Source organism: Carcharodon carcharias, chromosome 29, assembly GCF_017639515.1.
Source record: "Carcharodon carcharias isolate sCarCar2 chromosome 29, sCarCar2.pri, whole genome shotgun sequence".
NCBI lineage: Eukaryota > Metazoa > Chordata > Chondrichthyes > Lamniformes > Lamnidae > Carcharodon > Carcharodon carcharias.
Genome location: NC_054495.1, coordinates 10,399,574 through 10,423,647, shown reverse-complemented (window position 1 = coordinate 10,423,647; position 24,074 = coordinate 10,399,574). Strand labels below are relative to the sequence as shown.

The window sequence follows — 24,074 nt, the reverse complement described above, 5'->3', positions numbered from 1 at the left end:
TCCCCGATCTCCCTCTCCCGGGTACAGGATCCCCGATCCCCCTCTCCCGGGTACAGGATCCCCGATCCCCCTCTCCCGGGTACAGGATCCCCGATCCCCCTCTCCAGCGTACAGGCTCCCCGATCTCCCTTCCCCCTCAGAGCTGCTCCGTGTTGTCCTGCGCACACGTCTCAGAGGGAGGACTATGTGGTTGTTACTCACTGCTGCTGGGCTCATTGCGAGGCTGTCGCCGCAGATCCAGAATGCTGCCAATCCCCTTCCTCTTCTTCTCATCAGGCCTGACTGGCTCACTGTCCTTCCTTGGCGTAGGCCCCTGCACAGCACAGCACTCAGTGAGCAACAACAACTTACATTTAAATAGCACCTTCAACAGAGCAAAACATCCCAAACTGTTTGACAGCAGCATCAAAACGGGCAGAAACCTGACACCCGGGCCGATAGGAGAGATTAGGATGGGTGATCAAAAGCTTGGTCAAAGGGGATGCTTTTAGCGAGAGAGAGCAAGAGAGAAATATGGGGGGATGGGGTTTAGGGAGGGTTGTAGGCAGAGATAGGGAGGGTTGTAGGGGCTGGAGGAGGTTACAGAGATGGGGAGGGTTGTAGGGGCTGGAGGAGGTTACAGAGATAGAGAGGGTTGTAGGGGCTGGAGGAGGTTACAGACATAGGGAGGGTTGAAGGGGCTGGAGGAGGTTACAGAGATAGGGAGGGTTGTAGGGGCTGGAGGAGGTTACAGAGATGGGGAGGGTTGTAGGGGCTGGAGGAGGTTACAGAGATGGGGAGGGTTGTAGGGGCTGGAGGAGGTTACAGAGATAGGGAGGGTTGAAGGGTCTGGAGGAGGATACAGAGATAGGAAGGGTTGTAGGGGCTGGAGGAGGTTACAGAGATAGGGAGGGTTGTAGGGACTGGACGAGGTTACAGAGATAGAGAGGGGTGTACGGGCTGGAGGAGGTTACAGACATAGGGAGGGTTGAAGGGGCTGGAGGAGGATACAGAGATAGGGAGGGTTGTAGGGGCTGGAGGAGGTTACAGAGATAGGGAGGGTTGTAGGGGCTGGAGGAGGTTACAGAGATAGGGAGGGTTGTAGGGGCTGGAGGAGGTTACAGAGATAGGGAGGGGTGTACGGGCTGGAGGAAGTTAGAGAGATAGAGAGGCCTTGGTGTGATTTGAAAACTGGGATGAGAATTTTAATATCGAGGTGCTGCTGGATTGGGAGCCGCTGTATCTCAGCGAGTCCAGCGGGTGGCGAACTGGACCTTGACTTGGGATGTACTGCAGCAGAGCTCTGAGTGAACTCACACAGAGCAGAATCTGGGAGGCTGGGCAGAAGTGCATTGGAATGATCAAATCTGGGGCTAAAGAAAGGCTGGGGTGAGGGCTTTGGCAGTGGAAGAGCTGAGGTTGTTACGGAGCAGGAAATAGGTGGTCTTTGTCATGGGGATGACGTGGTCAGAGGCTTATCATAGGGTGAACTTGTGAACAGTCTGGTTCAGCGTCCGACAGTTGCTAAGGAGAGGAACGATTGAGGAACAGAGTTTGTTGTTGGGCCTGAAGACGATGGCTACAGTATTCCCAACGTTCATGGAGCCGTGGATGCTGGGTAGGCAGCCAGTGGCGAATCACTGAGCTCCCAGCAAGCCTCCCGGGATGCTCCCACTCATCCCATCGGGCCCTGTGTTTCAACCCACCGCCACCCACAGCTCATCGCGATGTCACCCGGCGAGAGAAGGTCGAGGGGTGACCTGATGCAGGTCATCGAGGTTGGGTGGGATAGGTGCAGAGAAGGTGTTTCCATATCCAAGTGCCCGTTATTGGAGTGCCTGACTGGATATTCGGCCACAAAGGCATCGCCATCCCTCCTAACGTTCCCACTTTGCAATGGGAGCTCCACGCTCGGGTCCCCTGGGTTTGAAGAAGGGGTGGGGGCTGTTGCGGGGGGGTTACGGTCACAGGGGAGAGGAAGAGGGTTTGGTTCATGGTCTACAGAGCAGCAAAGCACTGTTGGGCTCTGGGCAGGGGGTGGGGGGTTCCCACTGCTGTGGGAAAAAATGATTAGTGAGCATTTAAAATAATATTTCAAAAGTTAGTTGAATGATTAATTTGGGGTTGGTACAGGGACATGGGGAGAGAGCAGGACAGTGGGATTAGTTTGGGGATTGATACAGGGACATGGGGAGAGAGCAGGACAGTGGGATTAGTTTGGGATTGATACAGGGCCATGAGGAGAGAGCGGGGCAGTGGGATTAGTCTGGGATTGATACAGGGCTATGGGGAGAGAGCAGGACAGTGGGATTAGTTTGGGATTGATACAGGGCCATGAGGAGAGAGCGGGGCAGTGGGATTAGTCTGGGATTGATACAGGGCTATGGGATTAATTTGGGGATTGATACAGGGCTATGGGGAGAGAGCAGGGCATTGGGATTAGTTTGGGGATTGATACAGGGCTATGGGGAGAGAGCGGGGCAGTGGGATTAGTTTGGGATTAATACAGGGCTATGGGGAGAGAGTGGGCAGTGGGATTAGTTTGGGATTCATACAGGGCTATAGGGAGAGAGTGGAGCAGTGGGATTAGTTTGGGATTGATACAGGGCTATTTAGAGAGAGTGGCGCAGTGGGATTAGTTTGGGGATTGATACAGGGCGATGGGGACAGAGCGGGTCAGTGGCATTAGTTTGGGGATTGATACAGGGCTAAGGGGAGAGAGCAGGGCAGTGGGATTAGTTTGGGATTGATACAGGGCTATGGGGAGAGAGCAGGGCAGTGGGATTAGTTTGGGATTGATACAGGGCTATGGGGAGAGAACGGGGCAGTGGGATTAGTTTGGGATTCATACAGGGCTATGGGGAGAGAGTGGGGCAGTGGGATTAGTTTGGGACTGATACAGGGACATGGAGAGGGAGCGGGACAGTGGGATTAGTTTGGGATTGATACAGGGCTATGGGGAGAGAGCAGGGCAGTGGGATTACTTTGGGGATTGATATAGGACTATGGGGAGAGAGCAGGGCAGTGGGATTACTTTGGGATTGATACAGGGCTATGGGGAGAGAGCAGGGCAGTGGGATTACTTTGGGGATTGATACAGGGCTATGGGGAGACAGCGGGTCAGTAGGATTAGTTTGGGATTGATACAGGGCTATGGGGAGAGAGTGGGGCAGTGGGATTAGTTTGGGACGGATACATGGACATGGAGAGGGAGCGGGGCAGTGGGATTAGTTTGGGATTGATACAGGTTTATAGGATTAGTTTGGGATTGATACAGGGCAGTGGGGAGAGAGTGGGATAGTGGGATTACTTTGGGATTGACACAGGGCTATGGGGAGACAGCAGGGCAGTGGGATTAGTTCGGGATTGATGCAGGTTTATGGGGAGAGAGTGGGACAATGGGATTACTTTGGGATTGGTACAGGGCTATGGGGAGAGAGTGGGGCAGTGGGATTAGTTTAGGACTGATACAAGGACATGGAGAGGGAGCGGGGCAGTGGGATTAGTTTGGGGTTGGTACAGGGACATGGGGAGAGAGCAGGGCAGTGGGATTAGTTTGGGGATTGATACAGGGACATGGGGAGAGAGCAGGGCAGTGGGATTAGTTTGGGGATTCATACAGGTCTATGGGGAGAGAGTGGGGCAGTGGGATTAGTTTGGGCTTGATACAGGGCTATGGGGAGAGAGTGGGGCAGTGGGATTAGTTTGGGCTTGATACAGGGCTATGGGGAGAGAGCGGGGAAGTGGGATTAGTTTGGGACTGATACAGGGCTATGGGGAGAGAGAGGGACAGTGGGATGAGTTTGGGCTTGATACAGGGACGTGGAGAGGGAGCAGGACAGTGGGATTAGTTTGGGATTGATACAGGGTTATGGGGAGAGAGCAGGGCAGTGGGATTAGTTTGGGATTGATACAGGGCTATGGGGAGAGAGAGGGACAGTGGGATTAGTTTGGGGATTGATACAGGGTTATGGGGAGGGAGCGGGACAGTGGGATTAGTTTGGGGATTGATACAGGGCTATGGGGAGAGCGTGGGACACTGGGATTAGTTCGGGATTGATACAGGTTTATGGGGAGAGAGCTGGGCAGTGTGATTAGTTTGGGATTGATACAGGGCAGTGGGGAGAGAGTGGGACACTGGGATTACTTTGGGATTGATACAGGGCTATGGGGAGACAGCAGGACAGTGGGATTAGTTTCGGATTGATGCAGTTTTATGGGGAGAGAGTGGGGCAGTGGGATTAGTTCAGGATTGATATAGGGCAGTGGGGAGGGAGCGGGTCAGTGGGGTTAGTTTGGGATTGATACAGGGACATGAACAGGGAGCGGGGAAGTGGGGTTAGTTCAGGACTCGCACTGAGCCAGCACAGACCTGAGGGGCCAAACAGGCTCCTCCTGTGTTTCCAGCCCAATGGAACAGGAAACCTTCCCTGGGCCTGCAAACAATTCCATGTCCCAACTGAGACAGCAGCCGCTCCGGGATCCACAGGCATCGGCTGTACTCGAGGCACACACTCAGCAACTCCCCTCCGACAGGCTCAACCACTGCCCGCGCTCCCCCACCCCCCACACTCCCTCCACCACCGTGGTGGCTATTTGGCTACGTGGGCATCACAGGCAAGGTCGGACTTGGAGCACCCACCCAAACTTCTCACTTCCGCAGTGGAGGGCAAGGGCAGATACCGAACGTATGATTCGATGGCAGAAATCCTGGCCTTATTCCCGCCCCCCCCCCACCTCCACCGCCACCCCCCCACAACGGTCCTGAGGGCAAGTGCATGTTTAAATACGACTCGGGGGATGAAGAGAGTGAAGCCTGGTTGTTGAGATGAGGCTGAGTGCCCCACATTGTGGGGGTCGCGACCTCTCCCGAATCTCAGGGCTGGCAGTACCATCTCCCCCCAGCGAGTGGGCAGCCTCGCAGGGTCCCCCACCCCTTCCCACCGCCTCAAACCCTTCACTCACCTTCCTGCGCATCAAGAAGTGCCGTTTCTTCTCAAGTATCCGCGGCTCCTTGGTCTTCACTCCGAGGTGCTTCATGTAGGTCACCACGGCGTTGTACACAGATGTGCTGCAGGAGGAGGTCCGGAAGAGGCGGGAGCAGGGACGAGAGGGAAGAAGAGCAGAGACTCAGTCAGTCCAGCCTCCTCGCTGTGCACTGTCGCTCTCCGAAACCGCCGGTCAGAGCCGGCATTAGCCGGCAGCGACCCGCTTTCGGTCACTCCCCGCCCGCCCGTAGATCAACCGGCAGCCCACCAAAGCACGGAGCCCGCCCTAGTCGAATTGCCACTGACGCTCATCAGCGCCTCGGGGCACAGGTTAATAACCGGGTAAGGGAAAGCCTGCTTCGCAGAGCGCAGGGGACCCCGAGACTGCCTTCATCTCTCATGAATTTGTTCAGCAGCCTCTATATCTAACCCCGTGCTGTGCCTGCCCTGGGAGTGATTGATGGGGAGAGTGTAGAGGGAGCTTTACTCTGTATCTAACCCCGTGCTGTACCTGTCCTGGGAGTGTTTGATGGAGACAGTGTAGAGGGAGCTTTACTCTGTATCTAACCCCGTGCTGTACCTGTCCTGGGAGTGTTTGATGGGGACAGTGTAGAGGGAGCTTTACTCTGTATCTAACCCCGTGCTGTACCTGTCCTGGGAGTGTTTGATGGAGACAGTGTAGAGGGAGCTTTACTCTGTATCTAACCCCGTGCTGTACCTGTCCTGGGAGTGTTTGATGGGGACAGTGTAGAGGGAGATTTAGTCTGTATTTAATCCCGCGCTGTACCTGTCCTGGGGGTGTTTGATGGGGACAGTGTAGAGGGAGATTTATCCTGTATCTAACCCCGTGCTGTACCTGTCCTGGGAGTGTTTGATGGGGACAGTGTAGAGGGAGATTTAGTCTGTATTTAATCCCGCACTGTACCTGTCCTGGGGGTGTTTGATGGGGACAGTGTAGAGGGAGATTTATTCTGTATCTAACCCCGTGCTGTACCTGTCCTGGGATTGTTTGATGGGGACAGTGTAGAGGGAGATTTACTCTGTATCTAACCCCGTGCTGTACCTGTCCTGGGAGTGTTTGATGGGGACAGTGTAGAGGGAGCTTTACTCTGTATCTAACACCGTGCTGTACCTGTCCTGGGAGTGTTTGATGGGGACAGTGTAGAGGGAGCTTTACTCTGTATCTAACACCGTGCTGTACCTGTCCTGGGAATGTTTGATGGGGACAGCATAGAGGGAGCTTTACTCTGTATCTAACCCCGTGCTGTACCTGTCCTGGGAGTGATTGATGTAGGCAGTGTGGAGGGAGTTTTATTCTCTATCTAACCCATGCAGTACCTACACTGGGAGTACAGAATCATTGTTGTCATCTCCCCTTCCTCCTCCTAATGGGAGCTGATGGTCACCTCTTGCAAGTTCCCATTCCTGGCTCGAATCTCTAGGTCTGAAGGAGGGTTCTGTGGTGTGGGGGGCAGTGGATACAGGGAAGTCAGCTGCTGAGTGCTGAAGCACTGTTGGAGATTGTATTGGGAGCGCTGGGAGTGGAAACTAACTGAAAAACATACAAAAAGTGTTTGGGAGAATGTGCAGATTGTGTTTCCCTGTGGTAGCACACTCCCTCCCTCCCCCCCACCGACTCTGCAATCTCACAGCCAGCAGCACACAGTCATCTGTGGCAAGCCAGGAGTTTATTTTGAAAACCCTTTCCTGGAAGAGGACCAGGGCCCCAGGGGACAGGAGCAGAGGCACACATTCTTCCAGACCCAGGTCCCATGTGGTTGGATGGAAGACATGGAGAGATGCCCAAGTGTGGATTGTTAATCCTGGACTCTCTCCTATCCCCCACATTGCTGCCGAACCCAGTGGTGCTCAGAAACAAGGGAGCAGCATTCAGTCACTGTCCAGCCGAATGGCTGTCACTTCCTGGGATCAGTCGCTCGAACATATACCCTCCCTCCTACTGTTCTCTGTCTGTCTGTCTGCCTCACCCTCTGCCTGCCTGCCTCTGTCTGTCTCTCTCTTTCTCCCTTCCGTCTCTGGGTCTCTCTCTCCCTCTCTGTTTGTGTCTCTACATGTCTCTCTTTTCCCCATGTGTGTCAGTCACTCTGTCTCTTTCCCTTTGCGCCTATCTCTCCTTATTCTCCCTCTGTCTGTCTGTCTGTCTCTCTCCCCCCATGTCTCTTTTCCACTCTGACTTTCCCTCTACATCGGTCTCTCTCCCTCTGTGCCTCTCCCTCCACTGTCTTTCTTTCTCCGTCTGTCTCTTTGTATCTCTGTCTGTCTCGGTGTGTGTCTCTGTGTCTGTCTCTCTTATTCTCTCTCCCCCCAGTGTCTCTTGCTCTCTCTGTGCCTCTTTCTCTCTCTTCCTCTGTGTGTGTCTCTCTCTTTCTCCCTCTGTCCCTCTCCCTCTCTTATGTCTCTCTCTCTCTCTCTTTCCCCCCTCTGTGTGTTTCTTCCTATGTCTTTCTCTCTTTATCACTCTGTGCCTCTCCCTCCATATTTGTCTGTCTCTTTCTCGGAGTGGTGCCCTCTCGCTCCTTGTGTCTCTCTCTCTCTCTCTCTGTCTCTCTCTCTCTCCGTGTGTGTGTGTGTGTGTGTGTGTGTGTGTCTCTCTCTCTCGCCCCATGTGTGTCTCTCTTTCTCCCTCTGTGTCTCTCTCTCCCTCCTATATGTGTCTCCCTCCTCCCTATCTGCCTCTCCATCCTTGTGTCGCTCTCTTTCTCCACTGTGCATCTCTCCTTGTGTGTCTCTTCCTGCGTGTGACCCTCTCTTTCTCCGTGTCTCTCTCTCTCTCCGTGCAAGTCTCTTTCTCCCTCTGTGCCCTCTTCTCTCTCCTTCTGTGTGTGTGTGTGTGTGTGTGTGTGTGTCTCTCTCTCTCTCTCTCTGTGCAAGTCTCTTTCTCCCTCTGTGCCACCCTCTCTCTCTCCTTCTGTGTGTGTGTCTCTCTCTCTCTCCGTGCAAGGCTCTTTCTCCCTCTGTGCCTCCCTCTCTCTCCTTCTGTGTGTGTGTCTCTCTCTCTCTCTGTGCAAGTCTCTTTCTCCCTCTGTGCCTCTCTCTCTCCTTCTGTGTGTGTCTCTCTCTCTCTCCGTGCAAGTCCCTTTCTCCCTCTATGCCTCTCTCTCTCTTTCTCCTTTTGTGTGTGTGTGTCTCTCTCTCTCCCCCCCCGCCCCTGTATGTTTCTTTCCACATTTTGCGCTTGCACTAAGATTACATCAGAAAGCTGTGAGGACCTCCCTTTCCCCTCCTCCTTCCTTTCACTGTCCTGACCTCTGGCAGCGAGGGAGGGAGGGAGGGAGGGAGGGAGGGAGGATGTCTACAATTAGCAACCCCTTGAAGAGGAGGGGAGGGCTGTTTCTGGAGGGGAAGCTCAGCTCCACCCAAGACTGGGATTGCCACGCTGGCAGAGGTGGGAGAGCTAGTGGGCCGGGAACTAAAACAAAATCAGACACATATCAATGAACCATTGTCCCTCAGTGGCACTTTCACCCTCTGCCCAGCTCTCCCGACTCAATTCCCCCCCACCTTCCCTCTCTCTCGCTCTCTCTGGTTTCACTGATGCTGAATCTTTCTTCTTAGCCTTCATAACAATCCCACACACTAACTACCACCCTGCTCCCTGCACCGCTCCTTGTCCCCATAACAATATCCTGCAGGAGCTTTAGGGCCATTCGACCCTGGAAGTTATCACAATCCTGTCCTCACCCCCACACACACACACACACCCCCTCAGTGAGGGTGGGCAGAATGGCCTCATACTCACTTGGCTGCATCTCAATTTTCATTCCTGTTCAGGTTATTTTGAAGGAGGTGGGGCTGGGGGAATTTGACCAAAATAACTGCTTTCAATCCCCTTCTCGCTCTCCTCTCCCACACCCACTGAAGATGACCGAGGGGTTGGGGGGGAGGTGGGGAGGTGAACCCACTGCAAACTTACACCCCCCATCCGTAGCTGGTGCAAGGAACAGCTGCGTTCCTGACTCTAAGTTTCTCTTCACATCCTGGCTGCGTGTAGAGATACAGGTTCGGCTGCATGCAGGGATACAGGGTCGGCTGGGTGTAGGGATACAGGTTCAGCTGGGTGTAGGGATGCAGGTTCAGCTGGGTGTAGGGATACAGGTTTGGCTGTGTGTAGAGATACAGGTTCAGCCGTGTGTAGAGATACAGGTTCGGCTGTGTGTAGAGATACAGGTTCGGCTGCGTGTAGGGATGCAGGTTCGGCTGGGTGTAGGCATACAGGTTCAGCTGGGTGTAGGGATGCAGGTTCGGCTGGGTGTAGGGATGCAGGTTCGGCTGGGTGTAGGGATGCAGGTTCGGCTGAGTGTAGGGATACAGATTCGGCTGATTGTAGGGATACAGGTTCGGTTGGTTGTAGGAATACAGGTTCGGTTGGTTGTAGGGATACAGGTTCAGGTGCAATTGTTTAAGTTTGTGGGGATGTGGCTTTACAGATTTGTGTTTGTGCGTGTCAGTTTGTCGACCGGGTGAGAGAGAGAGTGCGTGAGTGAGCGTGAGAGAGAGAGAGAGCATGAGAGAGAGAGAGCATGAGAGAGAGAGAGGGCGAGCGCGAGAGAGGGCGAGCGCGAGAGAGGGCGAGCGCGAGAGAGGGCGAGCGCGAGAGAGGGCGAGCGCGAGAGAGGGCGAGCGCGAGAGAGGGCGAGCGCGAGAGAGGGCGAGCGCGAGAGAGGGCGAGCGCGAGAGAGGGCGAGCGCGAGAGAGGGCGAGCGCGAGAGAGGGCGAGCGCGAGAGAGGGCGAGCGCGAGAGAGGGCGAGCGCGAGAGAGGGCGAGCGCGAGAGAGGGCGAGCGCGAGAGAGGGCGAGCGCGAGAGAGGGCGAGCGCGAGAGAGGGCGAGCGCGAGAGAGGGCGAGCGCGAGAGAGGGCGAGCGCGAGAGAGGGCGAGCGCGAGAGAGGGCGAGCGCGAGAGAGGGCGAGCGCGAGAGAGGGCGAGCGCGAGAGAGGGCGAGCGCGAGAGAGGGCGAGCGCGAGAGAGGGCGAGCGAGAGAGAGGGCGAGCGAGAGAGAGGGCGAGCGAGAGAGAGGGCGAGCGAGAGAGAGGGCGAGCGAGAGAGAGGGCGAGCGAGAGAGAGGGCGAGCGAGAGAGAGGGCGAGCGAGAGAGAGGGCGAGCGAGAGAGAGGGCGAGAGAGAGGGCGAGAGAGAGAGAGGGCGAGAGAGAGAGAGGGCGAGAGAGAGGGCGAGAGAGAGGGCGAGAGAGAGGGCGAGAGAGAGAGAGAGAGGGCGAGAGAGAGAGAGAGGCCGAGAGAGAGAGAAAGGCCGAGAGAGAGAGGGCGAGAGAGAGAGAGGGCGAGAGAGAGAGAGGGCGAGAGAGAGAGGGCGAGAGAGAGAGCGCGAGAGAGAGAGAGGGCGAGAGAGAGAGAGGGCGAGAGAGAGAGAGGGCGAGAGAGAGGGAGGGCGAGAGAGAGGGAGGGCGAGAGAGAGGGAGGGCGAGAGAGAGGGAGGGCGAGAGAGAGAGAGAGGGCGAGAGAGAGAGAGAGGGCGAGAGAGAGGGCGAGAGAGAGGGCGCGTGACAGAGAGAGAGAGAGAGGGCGCGTGACAGAGAGAGAGAGAAGGCGCGTGACAGAGAGAGAGAGAGGGCGCGTGACAGAGAGAGAGAGAGAGGGCGCGGGACAGAGAGAGAGAGAGGGCGCGTGACAGAGAGAGAGAGGGCGCGTGACAGAGAGAGAGAGAGAGAGGGCGCGTGACAGAGAGAGAGAGAGAGAGGGCGCGTGACAGAGAGAGAGGGCGCGTGACAGAGAGAGAGAGAGAGGGCGCGTGACAGAGAGAGAGAGAGGGCGCGTGACAGAGAGAGAGAGAGAGGGCGCGTGACAGAGAGAGAGAGAGAGGGCGCGTGACAGAGAGAGAGAGAGGGCGCGTGACAGAGAGAGAGAGAGGGCGCGTGACAGAGAGAGAGAGAGGGCGCGTGACAGAGAGAGAGAGGGCGCGTCAGAGAGAGGGAGGGCGCGTCAGAGAGAGGGAGGGCGCGTAAGAGAGAGGGAGGGCGCGCCAGAGAGAGGGAGGGCGCGCCAGAGAGAGAGAGGGCGCGCCAGAGAGAGAGAGGGGGCGCCAGAGAGAGAGAGGGCGCGCGAGAGACAGACAGGGCGCGCGAGAGACAGACAGGGCGCGCGAGAGACAGACAGGGCGCGCGAGAGACAGACAGGGCGCGCGAGAGACAGACAGGGCGCGCGAGAGACAGACAGGGCGCGCGAGAGACAGACAGGGCGCGCGAGTGACAGACAGGGCGCGCGAGTGACAGACAGGGCGCGCGAGAGACAGACAGGGCGCGCGAGAGACAGACAGGGCGCGCGAGAGACAGACAGGGCGCGCGAGAGACAGACAGGGCGCGCGAGAGACAGACAGGGCGCGCGAGAGACAGACAGGGCGCGCGAGAGACAGACAGGGCGCGCGAGAGACAGACAGGGCGCGCGAGAGACAGACAGGGCGCGCGAGAGACAGACAGGGCGCGCGAGAGACAGACAGGGCGCGCGAGAGACAGACAGGGCGCGCGAGAGACAGACAGGGCGCGCGAGAGTCAGAGAGGGCGCGCGAGAGACAGAGAGGGCGCGCGAGAGACAGACAGGGCGCGCGAGAGACCGAGAGGGCGCGCGAGAGACCGAGAGGGCGCGCGAGAGACCGAGAGGGCGCGCGAGAGACAGAGAGGGCGCGCGAGAGACAGAGAGGGCGCGCGAGAGACAGAGAGGGCGCGCGAGAGACAGACAGAGTGAGCGCGAGAGACAGACAGAGTGAGCGCGAGAGACAGACAGAGTGAGCGCGAGAGACAGACAGAGTGAGCGCGAGAGACAGACAGAGTGAGCGCGAGAGACAGACAGAGTGAGCGCGAGAGACAGACAGAGTGAGCGCGAGAGACAGACAGAGTGAGCGCGAGAGACAGACAGAGTGAGCGCGAGAGACAGACAGAGTGAGCGCGAGAGACAGACAGAGTGAGCGCGAGAGACAGACAGAGTGAGCGCGAGAGACAGACAGAGTGAGCGCGAGAGACAGACAGAGTGAGCGCGAGAGACAGACAGAGTGAGCGCGAGAGACAGACAGAGTGAGCGCGAGAGACAGACAGAGTGAGCGCGAGAGACAGACAGAGTGAGCGCGAGAGACAGACAGAGTGAGCGCGAGAGACAGACAGAGTGAGCGCGAGAGACAGACAGAGTGAGCGCGAGAGACAGACAGAGTGAGCGCGAGAGACAGACAGAGTGAGCGCGAGAGACAGACAGAGTGAGCGCGAGAGACAGACAGAGTGAGCGCGAGAGACAGACAGAGTGAGCGCGAGAGACAGACAGAGTGAGCGCGAGAGACAGACAGAGTGAGCGCGAGAGACAGACAGAGTGAGCGCGAGAGACAGACAGAGTGAGCGCGAGAGACAGACAGAGTGAGCGCGAGAGACAGACAGAGTGAGCGCGAGAGACAGACAGAGTGAGCGCGAGAGACAGACAGAGTGAGCGCGAGAGACAGACAGAGTGAGCGCGAGAGACAGACAGAGTGAGCGCGAGAGACAGACAGAGTGAGCGCGAGAGACAGACAGAGTGAGCGCGAGAGACAGACAGAGTGAGCGCGAGAGACAGACAGAGTGAGCGCGAGAGACAGACAGAGTGAGCGCGAGAGACAGACAGAGTGAGCGCGAGAGACAGACAGAGTGAGCGCGAGAGACAGACAGAGTGAGCGCGAGAGACAGACAGAGTGAGCGCGAGAGACAGACAGAGTGAGCGCGAGAGACAGACAGAGTGAGCGCGAGAGACAGACAGAGTGAGCGCGAGAGACAGACAGAGTGAGCGCGAGAGACAGACAGAGTGAGCGCGAGAGACAGACAGAGTGAGCGCGAGAGACAGAGTGAGCGCGAGAGACAGAGTGAGCGTGAGAGACAGACAGAGTGAGCGTGAGAGACAGACAGAGTGAGCGTGAGAGACAGAGTGAGCGTGAGAGACAGAGTGAGCGTGAGAGAGAGTGCGTGAGAGAGAGTGCGTGAGAGAGAGTGCGTGAGAGAGAGTGCGTGAGAGAGTGCGTGAGAGAGAGAGTGCGTGAGAGAGAGAGTGCGTGAGAGAGAGTGCGAGAGAGAGAGTGCGAGAGAGAGAGTGCGAGAGAGAGAGTGCGAGAGAGAGAGAGAGTGCGTGAGAGAGAGAGAGAGAGTGCGTGAGAGAGAGTGCGTGAGAGAGTGCGTGAGAGAGTGCGTGAGAGAGTGCGTGAGAGAGTGCGTGAGAGAGAGAGAGAGTGCGTGAGAGAGAGAGAGAGAGTGCGTGAGAGAGGGAGTGCGTGAGAGTGCGTGAGAGTGCGTGAGAGAGAGAGAGAGTGCGTGAGAGAGAGAGAGTGCGTGAGAGAGAGAGAGAGAGAGTGTGTTAGAGAGAGTGCGTGAGAGAGAGAGAGAGCGCGTGAGAGAGAGAGTGCGTGAGAGAGAGAGAGAGAGAGTGCGTGAGAGAGAGAGAGAGTGCGTGAGAGAGAGAGAGAGAGTGCGTGAGAGAGAGAGAGAGTGCGTGAGAGAGAGAGAGAGAGTGCGTGAGAGAGAGAGAGTGCGTGAGAGAGAGAGAGTGCGTGAGAGAGAGAGAGTGCGTGAGAGAGAGAGTGCGTGAGAGAGAGAGTGCGTGAGAGAGAGAGTGCGTGAGAGAGAGAGTGCGTGAGAGAGAGAGTGCGTGAGAGAGAGAGTGCATGAGAGAGAGAGTGCGTGAGAGAGAGAGTGCGTGAGAGAGAGAGTGCGTGAGAGAGAGAGTGCGTGAGAGAGAGAATGCGTGAGAGAGTGCGTGAGAGAGAGAGTGCGTGAGAGAGAGAGTGCGTGAGAGAGAGAGTGCGTGAGAGAGAGAGTGCGTGAGAGAGAGAGAGTGCGTGAGAGAGAGAGAGTGCGTGAGAGAGAGTGCGTGAGAGAGAGAGTGCGTGAGAGAGAGAGTGCGTGAGAGAGAGAGTGCGTGAGAGAGAGAGTGCGTGACAGAGAGTGCGTGAGAGGGTGCGTGAGAGAGAGAGTGCGTGAGAGAGAGAGTGCGTGAGAGAGAGAGTGCGTGAGACAGTGCGTGAGAGAGAGTGCGTGAGAGAGAGAGTGCGTGAGAGAGAGAGTGCGTGAGAGAGAGAGTGCGTGAGAGAGAGTGCGTGAGAGAGAGAGTGCGTGAGAGAGAGAGTGCGTGAGAGAGTGCGTGAGAGAGAGTGCGTGAGAGAGAGTGCGTGAGAGAGAGAGTGCGTGAGAGAGAGTGCATGAGAGAGAGTGCATGAGAGAGACTGCTTGAGAGTGCGTGAGAGAGAGTGCGTGAGAGAGAGAGTGCGTGAGAGAGAGAGTGCGAGAGAGAGAGAGTGCGAGAGAGAGAGTGCGTGAGAGAGAGAGTGCGTGAGAAAGAGAGTGCATGAGAGAGAGAGTGCGTGAGAGAGAGAGTGCGTGAGAGAGAGAGTGCGTGTGAGAGAGAGTGCGTGAGAGAGAGAGAGTGCGTGAGAGAGAGAGTGTGAGAGAGAGAGAGTGCGAGAGAGAGAGTGCGGAGAGAGAGTGCGTGAGAGGGAGAGTGCGTGAGAAGCATTGCATGACAGAAAGTGTGGGTGTGAGAGAGTGTGTGTGTGCACAATCGCAAGAATGTGCGTGCGTGTGCACGCGCAAGTGTGTGAGAGTGAGAGCGAGATCGAGTGAGTGTGGGTGAGACTGAGTGAAAACATGAGTGAGTGTGTCAGAGTGAGTGTGTCAGAGTCAGTGTAAGAGTCAGTGTGTCAGAGTGAGTGCCAGTGTGTGAGAGAGTGCACGCCAGAGTGTGTTTGTGTATGAGTGTGAGAATAAGAGTGTGTGTGAGAGAGTGAGAGTATTAATGAGAGCGTGAGTGAGTGTGCGTGCCAGTATTTGTGCAAGCGCGTGCGGGCGAGACAGTGGGTGTGGGTGCAAGAGTGTGCATGAATGTGCGTGAGAGTGTGCGTGTGCGCGCAAGTGTGTGCGCATAAGTGAAAGTGCAAGTGTGTGTGTAAGTGAGAGTGAGTGTGTGGGTGCCAGTACGTGTGTGAAAAGGGTGTGTGTGCACATGTGTTTGAGAGCTTGCAAGTGTGTGTGTAAGTGAGCGAGTGTGAGTGAGAGTGTGTGTGAAGTGTGTGTATGACAGTGTGCGAGATTGAGTGCAAATGTGTGTGAGAGTGCATGCGAGTGTCTGAGTGCGAGTGTGTGCGAGAGAGTGTGTGAGAGTGTGAGTGCATGCAAGTGTGCGTGCGAGAATGTGTGCGAGGGTGTGTGTGCAGGCGTGTGACCACAAGAGTGAGAGTGAGTGTGTGTGTGTGTGCGAGAGAGGGAGTGCATGTATGCGCGAGTCTGCGCGCGTGAGAGTTAGAGTGAGAGAGCGTGTGTGTGAGTGAGAGTAAGTGAGTGCGAGTGAGAGTGTGCACACGCGGGTGTGTGCGCGCATGCGTGAATGTGCAAGCGTGTGCGCGCACGCAAGGGTGTGCATGTTTCTGTGTGTAAGAATGTGCGCGTGCACAAGAGTGTGCGTGCAAGTGAGAGAGAGTATGCACGAGTGTGTGCATGCGCAATAGTGCCTGTGCGTGTAAGTGTGCGTGTGTTTGAGAGAGAGTGTGCATGTGTGTGTGAGAATGAGAGTGAGAGTGGGGGTGTGCGCATGTGCGCGCAAGTGTGTGATAGTGTGTGCGCGCAAGAGTGAGTGTGTGCGCGCACACACATGGGAGTACGCACGTGAGAGTGAGAGTAAGTGTACAAGTGAGTGTGTGAAAGTGCGTGAGTGTGTGTGCACGTGAGAGAGTGCATGACTGAGCGTGAGAGAACGTGCGAGAGAGTGAGCGTGTGTGTGTGAGAGAGAGAGGGGAGAGGGGGCGGGGGAGAGGGGGCTGAAAGATATATTTTTGGTCTTGGGAAATTCAGGGACATGAGGAGCTCGCGGGGAAATGGAGTTGCAGCCAAGGTTAGCCGTGAGCATATTGAAAGGCAGAGCAGGCAGGATACCTGTGCTTGTGTGCATGTGAAGCAGTGCATACAAATATCAATGCGAGGATTCTGCACGTATTTGGCATACACTTCATTGTGAGTTGTTTGCCTGTGTGCACGTTTGTGAAGGTTTGCATGATCTTGTTTGCATGGATGTATATGTGCAGGTGAGTGCGGCTGCACGGGTGCAGGGTGACCGCGGCTGCACGGGTGCAGGGTGACCGCGGCTGCACGGGTGCAGGGTGACCGCGGCTGCACGGGTGCAGGGTGACCGCGGCTGCACGGGTGCAGGGTGACCGCGGCTGCACGGGTGCAGGGTGACCGCGGCTGCACGGGTGCAGGGTGACCGCGGCTGCACGGGTGCAGGGTGACCGCGGCTGCACGGGTGCAGGGTGACCGCGGCTGCACGGGTGCAGGGTGACCGCGGCTGCACGGGTGCAGGGTGACCGCGGCTGCACGGGTGCAGGGTGACCGCGGCTGCACTGGTGCAGGGTGACCGCGGCTGCACTGGTGCAGGTTGACATTGGTGTGTTTAAATCCCAGGCAGGTTGCGAGTCACACATGCTGTTGAACCCCAGCAAGAGTGCAGTTGGTAGAGGACCAGAAACCAACTGACAACTGTAAGACCCCCATTGAAACACCTTTTCCAGAGACCCAAACTCCCTTCTTTCAGAGGCAATAGTCTGTGTTTGCCTAATTATCGCACGCACAAGTGTGCGAGTCCTTGCGTTTGTGCAAACGTGTGTGCGAGTCACGTGTAAGACTGAGAACAAGTGAGTGTGAATATGTCTTGAGTGTGTTTGTCTGAGTATGTGAATGTGAGATTGTATGTGTGTGTTTGTGTGCGTGAGGGGGAGAGAGAGTGTGTGTGTGTGTGCATTTGCGTGACAGAGCGAGTGTGCATTTGCAAGTGTGTGTCGGTATCAGGCTGTCCATGCATGTGTCGTGCACATCAGTGTGCAATTTGAATGACTGAAACTCAAGTGAGTGAGAGTGTGCAAGTGTGTCACTGTGAGTGTGTGTGTGTGTGTGTGTGTGTGTGTGTTGTGCATGTGTGTGAGTGAGTGCGATTGTGTGTGTGAATGTGAGGGTGTGAGTGTGTGCAAATGAACTTGCAGAGTGAACGTGTGCAAGTGAGCTTGCAGAGTGAGCCGGTCCAGTGTGTTTGTGAGTGAGACTCGAGTGCGTGTGTGTGTGTGTGTGTGTGTGTGTGTGTGTGTGTGTACGCGCGCGCGTGCGAGCAAGTCAATATGTGAGAGTAAGAGTGTGTGTGAATGTGAGAGAGAATGTTTGAGAGTGTATGAATGTTTGTGTGCACGCATGTGGGCATGCATGAGCCTGAGTTTGCATGTGTGTGTGACAGAGTATGAGTGTGTGTGTGAATGTGAGAGCGTGGGTGTGCAAGAGTGTGTGCATGTGTGAGAGAAAAAGTGTGAGTATATTGGTGTGCTCGTGCATCCGTGCCTAGGTTTAGGATTTTCCCTTTAACAAACGGTCCCACAATTCCTCTCCCATACCAGGGGCCATCACAAGAATCACATTGATGCACTGATGCCAAAGGCGCACACACAGACACACGGGCACACACACGCACAGACACACGGGCGCGCACCCACACACGGGCGCACACAGACAACTGCACACCCTTGCACACCGATAACCGTGCCCCCTCGCACACTGGTAACCATGCCCCCTCGCACACCGATAACCATGCCCCCTCGCACACAGACACAGGTACACATCTGCATTGACACACAGGTGCACATAGACATGTGCAGAGACAGAGTTGCACACCCAGGACACACATACCAACACATGCACAAAGAGACAGGAAGACAGAGCAACAAACAGAAGGAAGAGGCAGAGACAGTGATAGGCAGGACAGAGACACAGAGATAGACACATGCACACAGATACAGAGAGAAACATGGACACATACACACAGAGAGATAGAGAGGGAGCCACACAAAGAGGGACACACACACACGTGCATGCACACACATACACAGTGGCAGAGAGACAGAGACACACCCAGAGATGGAGAGAGAGAGACAGAGGGAGAAAGGCATAGTGAGGGACAAACAGACACAGAGGGACACTGACATCCCTACCTTCTCTCGTCGTCTGTATTGGACCTGAAAGAGAGAAACAAACAAAAGGAGCTTGGTGAAATCCTGAGTGTTTAAACAGAGGTGACAAGGCAGGGCAATCATCACACTGACAAAGCCGAGCATCAGCAGCAATCCTGGAAGGGAGGGAGTGAGCACAAACAGGAAGGAGATAAAGTGGATGCAGCCTCAGACAAACACAAACCAAACTCGGGGCTTTCCTCGTTGTTGACACTTCCACCTTCCAAAACACGAGGCAATTATCTTACAGGCCTGACAGAATCAGACACAAACTCACCGGTGGAAGATCATTTTGCCAGATCGCCGGTGCTGCAGTGTTTGATGAGGCTTTGGCTGGCTGGCTGTGCATGATCTGACGGTGAGAGTGGTGGAGAGAGCTGGACGCTGCCTTTGACTGCCTGAAGGACAAGTGGTTTGCAGGCTGGACAGAGCCTCCTCTTTTTATCACCGCGCCTCCCAAATGATGCAACAACTTTACTCGTTTTCCCTCTGGAACCCTTTAAAATGCCGATACAAAGGGATGGGTTGTCGGGGAGGGGAGGGGAGGGGAGGGGAGGGGGGGGAGACACAGCTGTGTCCAATCAGGAGGGAGGCCCTGGGACCGGCAGCCAATTAGCAGCCAGGAAGCTGACTTCATTCATTTTCTCTCTCTCTCTCTCTCTCTCGCTCTCCCACCCCGAGGGATCAGGATCACATGTTTCTCACTGAATGAATGAGGCGGTGAGGTCACTCACTTGCAGTCTCTTGTTCTCAGGGAGAACGTCTTCCTCCTCTTACTTGTTCAACATCAGATCTATTTCCTGCCTCCCTGTGTGCGCTGTTGGTGGTGGTGGAGGGGGGTTGCGGTGGTGGAGGGGGGGGGGAGGTGGTGGGGGGAAGGGGGAAGGTGGTGGGGGGGGGAAGGGGGAAGGTGGTGGGGGGGGGGAAGGGGGAAGGTGGTGGGGGGGGGAAGGGGGAAGGTGGTGGGGGGGGGGAAGATGGTGGAGGGAGGGGAAGGTGGTGGAGTGGGGGGGAAGGTGGTGGAGGGGGGGGCAAGGTGGTGGAGGGGGGGGCAAGGTGGTGGGGGGGGGCAAGGTGGTGGGGGGGGCGGCAAGGTGGTGGAGGGGGGGGGAAGGTGGTGGAGGGGGGGGGAAGGTGGTGGAGGGGGGGGCAAGGTGGTGGAGGGGGGGGCAAGGTGGTGGAGGGGGGGGCAAGGTGGTGGAGGGGGGGGCAAGGTGGTGGAGGGGGGGGGAAGGTGGTGGAGGGGGGGGGGAAGGTGGTGGAGGGGGGGGCAAGGTGGTGGAGGGGGGGGAAGGTGGTGGAGGGGGGGGAAGGTGGTGGACGGGGGGGAAGGTGGTGGACGGGGGGGGAAGGTGGTGGAGGGGGGGAAGGTGGTGGAGGGGGGGAAGGTGGTGGAGGGGGGGGAAGGTGGTGGAGGGGGGGAAGGTGGTGGAGGAGGGGGAAAGGTGGTGGAGGGGGGGGAAAGGTGGTGGAGGGGGGGGAAAGGTGGTGGAGGGGGGGGAAAGGTGGTGGAGGGGGGGGAAAGGTGGTGGAGGGGGGGGGAAGGTGGTGGAGGGGGGGGAAGGTGGTGGAGGGGGGGGGAAAGGTGGTGGAGGGGGGGGAAGGTGGTGGAGGGGGGGGGAAGGTGGTGGAGGTGGGGGAAGGTGGTGGAGGGGGGGGAAGGTGCTGGAAGGGGGGGAAGGTGGTGGAGGGGGGGGAAGGTGGTGGGGGGGGGGAAGGTGGTGGGGGGGGGGAAGGTGGTGGGGGGGGGAAGGTGGTGGAGGGGGGGGGAAGGTGGTGGAGGGGGGGGGGAAGGTGGTGGAGGGGGGGGAAGGTGGTGGGGGGGGGGGGGGGGGGGGAAGGTGGTGGAGGGGGGGGGGGAAGGTGGTGGAGGGGGGGGGGAAGGTGCTGGAAGGGGGGGAAGGTGGTGGAGGGGGGGAAGGTGGTGGAGGGGGGGGAAGGTGGTGGAGGGGGGGGAAGGTGGTGGAGGGGGGGGAAGGTGGTGGAGGGGGGGGAAGGTGGTGGAGGGGGGGGAAGGTGGTGGAGGGGGGGGAAGGTGGTGGAGGGGGGGGAAGGTGGTGGAGGGGGGGGGGAAGGTGGTGGAGGGGGGGGGGAAGGTGGTGGAGGGGGGGAGGAAGGTGGTGGAGGGGGAGGAAGGTGGTGGAGGGGGGGGGAAGGTGGTGGAGTTGGGGGAAGGTGGTGGAGGGGGGGGAAGGTGGTGGACGGGGGGGGAAGGTGGTGGACGGGGGGGAGTGGTGGTGGAGGGGGGAAGGTGGTGGAGGGGGGGTGGTGGCGGTGGGGGTGGTTGGGGGGTGGAGGGGGCGGGACAGGTTTGTGCTCACAAGCCAAGTCCAGTCCGAGTCGCCTCTTAAAGGGACAGCGCCTTCCAAGGGCAACCCTGTCACACCGTGAGGACAGACCCCCCCCTCCACCCGATGCTCGGGTCCTCCCGGTTCCGCGGACGGACAGGGTGGATGTGGAGGGGGTGTTTCCTCTGGTGGAAGAATCTAGAATTGGAGGGGGGGGTGGTGGGGGGACTCACAGTTTAAAAATAAGGAGTCACCCATGTGAGGCAGAGATGAGGAGAAATATTTTTTTCTCTCTGAGGGCTGCGAATCTTTAGAAAACTCTTCCTCAAAAGGCAGCGGAGTCAGAGACTTGGACTATATTTTAAAGGCGCAGAGCTAGATAGATAGGGGGGGGGGGGTGAAAGGTTATCGGGGGTGGCGGGCGGTTACAGTCAGATCAGCCAGGATCTTCCTGAATAGCAGAGCAGGCCGGAGGGGCCGAACGGCCGACTCCTGCTCCGGTTTTGAACGCTCGCGTGGGCCACCCTCCCTCGTCCAGTCGAGGCTCCAGAGCCCGACGCGAGCGCCCGTGGGCCCTCTCCAGCCCGCCTCCCTCTGGCACAGCGCTGCTCCCGTCTCTCGCTCGCCCAGTCACCCGTGCGACCCCCGTGGCCAGGATTCCTCAGGGAGAAGAGTCAACGACCAGGATCACATTTGCTCGGGCTCCTTTCACCACCTCGGGATGGTGGGGGGGGGGTTCCCGAAGCGGCCCCCGCAGCCGATGAAGCACAGTCGTGCCACTGTAACGCCGCAGCCAATTTGCCGCACAGCAAGCTCCCAGAAACAGCAGTGAGGCCAATGACCGGTGACGTTGGTTCAGGGTGAAAGGCTGGGGAGAACTCCCCACCCACCCACCACAACCCCACCCTTTCTTTGAAATGGTGCCCATGGGGGGCCTTCACCATCCAGCAGAGCACGCGGACCACAGATCTCAGTGAGGCTGCCCTGGGTACGACTGTGATCCAGCAAATTTACTCCATTTCTCTCTCTCTCTCTCCCCCGCACCCCCATCGAGTGCGTTCCTGCAGGCCACGGTGTTGGTTATCCTGTGGTTTTCCAGCTGATCACTTTGAGTAGCATTCCCAGCAGCGCTTCCTGAATCCAAGGCTGGGTTTACGCTTGGAGGGTGGGGGGGTGGGGGGCCGAGAGACAAAGAGAATGTGGGATCTCCACAGGTCTGTTCCTGCGCAGCAGTTAACCAATATTCTGCCAGGTGTCTCTCCCTCTCTCTCCCTGCAAGACCAAACACCACCTCTGCTCCCCTGAGGGACCCGCTGAGACTCCTGCTGGGATACAGGTACAGTTCCCGGCCGTCGCCCTGGGATATTGAACTGCACGGGTATCGTGCCTGAACTATGCAAACACAGCCCCATTCAGGCGGACAGCCCAAAGCCACTGCCTTCAGGAGCAGGGACGCCAGCTGACTGGTTTCCCTCTCCAGCCCAGAGAAAACAGCCCGACAGCAGCTCTCACAGCGATCGGCTTGGCTCACACTGGGCTGCACTTTCACCTCGGTGACAGAAGGTCATGCGATAGAGCCCCCACTCCATGGAATGGAGCCCCATAACCCAGGACAATCCTGAGGAATCCCTGCACTGTCAGAGGTTCAGTACTGAGGGAGTGCCGCACTGTCAGAGGGTCAGTACTGAGGGAGTGCTGCACTGTCAGAGGTTCAGTACTGAGGGAGTGCCGCACTGTCAGAGGGTCAGTACTGAGGGAGTGCTGCACTGTCGGAGGGTCAGTGCTGAGGGAGTGCTGCACTGTCGGAGGGTCAGTGCTGAGGGAGTGCTGCACTGTCAGAGGGTCAGTACTGAGGGAGTGCTGCACTGTCGGAGGGTCAGTACTGAGGGAGTGCTGCACTGTCGGAGGGTCAGTGCTGAGGGAGTGCTGCACTGTCAGAGGGTCAGTACTGAGGGAGTGCTGCACTGTCAGTGCTGAGGGAGTGCTGCACTGTCAGAGGGTCAGTACTGAGGGAGTGCTGCACTGTCAGAGGGTCAGTACTGAGGGAGTGCTGCACTGTCAGAGGGTCAGTACTGAGGGAGTGCTGCACTGTCGGAGGGTCAGGACTGAGGGAGTGCTGCACTGTCGGAGGGTCAGGACTGAGGGAGTGCTGCACTGTCGGAGGGTCAGGACTGAGGGAGTGCTGCACTGTCAGAGGATCAGGACTGAGGGAGTGCTGCACTGTCGGAGGGGCAGTACTGAGGGAGTGCTGCACTGTCGGAGGGTCAGTACTAAGGGAGTGCTGCACTGTCGGAGGGTCAGTACTAAGGGAGTGCTTCACTGTCGGAGGGTCAGTACTAAGGGAGTGCTGCACTGTCGGAGGGTCAGTACTGAGGGAGTGCTGCACTGTCAGAGGGTCAGTACTGAGGGAGTGCTGCACTGTCGGAGGGTCAGGACTGAGGGAGTGCTGCACTGTCAGAGGGGCAGTACTGAGGGAGTGCTGCACTGTCGGAGGGTCAGGACTGAGGGAGTGCTGCACTGTCGGAGGGGCAGTACTAAGGGAGTGCTGCACTGTCGGAGGGTCAGTACTAAGGGAGTGCTGCACTGTCGGAGGGTCAGTACTAAGGGAGTGCTGCACTGTCGGAGGGTCAGTACTAAGGGAGTGCTGCACTGTCGGAGGGTCAGTACTAAGGGAGTGCTGCACTGTCGGAGGGTCAGTACTAAGGGAGTGCTGCACTGTCGGAGGGTCAGTACTAAGGGAGTGCTGCACTGTCGGAGGGTCAGTACTGAGGGAGTGCTACACTGTCGGAGGGTCAGTACTGAGGGAGTGCTGCACTGTCAGAGGGTCAGTACTAAGGGAGTGCGGCACTGTGAGAGGGGATAGGTACTTAGGAAATACTGCATTGTTGGAGGGGCAATACGGAGGGATTCCTATGTTGTCGGAGGAGCAGTACAGAGAGAGCAACAAACTGTTGGAGGGTCAGTACTGAGGGAGTGCTGCACTGTCGGAGGGTCAGTACTGAGGGAGTACTGCACTGTCGGAGGGTCAGTACTGAGGGAGTGCTGCACTGTCAGAGGGTCAGTACTGAGGGAGTGCTGCACTGTCGGAGGGTCAGTACTGAGGGAGTGCTGCACTATCGGAGGGTCAGTACTGAGGGAGTGCTGCACTGTCGGAGGGTCAGGACAGAGCGAGCACCACACTGTCGGAGAGTCAGTACTGAAGGAGTGCTGCACTGTCAGAGGGTCAGTACTGAGGGAGTGCTGCGCTGTCAGAGGGTCAGTATTGAGGGTGTGCTGCACTGTCAGAGGGTCAGTATTGAGGGAGTGCTGCACTGTCAGAGGGTCAGTATTGAGGGAGTGCTGCACTGTCAGAGGGTCAGTATTGAGGGAGTGCTGCACTGTCAGAGGGCCAGTATTGAGGGAGTGCTGCACTGTCAGAGGGTCAGTATTGAGGGAGTGCTGCACTGTCAGAGGGTCAGTACAGGGGGAGTGATGCAGTGGAGAAGGGGCAGTGCTGAGGGACAGTTGGAATGTTGCAGGTGCTGTCTTTTAGGTTAGAATTAACCAAGGAGCCTGCCCTCTAAGATGGATGTAAAACATCTCACCCACATCTGGAAGAAGAGTTGGGGAGTTCTCTCTGTCACCCAGGCCATTATTTATTCCTCAACCATCATCATAAAAGTGATCTGGACATCATCACATTGCAAACTGAGAGAGCTTATTGTGTGCAAATCGATTGCTGCGTTTCTCATATTACAATGTTGACCATACTTGAAAAGGACCTCATAGGCTGTAATCCATTCTGGGGCTTCCAAAGGTGGAGAAAGG

The 24,074-nt window shown here is 57.4% G+C and overlaps 1 protein-coding gene across 1 annotated transcript in view; it reads right to left on the bottom strand.

Moving 5' to 3' along the window:
- Nucleotides 1–24,074, bottom strand: part of arhgef1b (Rho guanine nucleotide exchange factor (GEF) 1b) — a 206,319-nt gene that overhangs the window by 67,165 nt on the left and 115,080 nt on the right. Inside the window, exons 9-11 of the mRNA XM_041176896.1 lie at nt 17,962–17,985; nt 4,945–5,050; nt 202–313 (exon numbers count right to left, since the gene is read on the bottom strand). Coding sequence (XP_041032830.1) covers nt 202–313; nt 4,945–5,050; nt 17,962–17,985 — 242 coding nt within the window. The remainder of the gene's footprint in view (nt 1–201; nt 314–4,944; nt 5,051–17,961; nt 17,986–24,074) is intronic.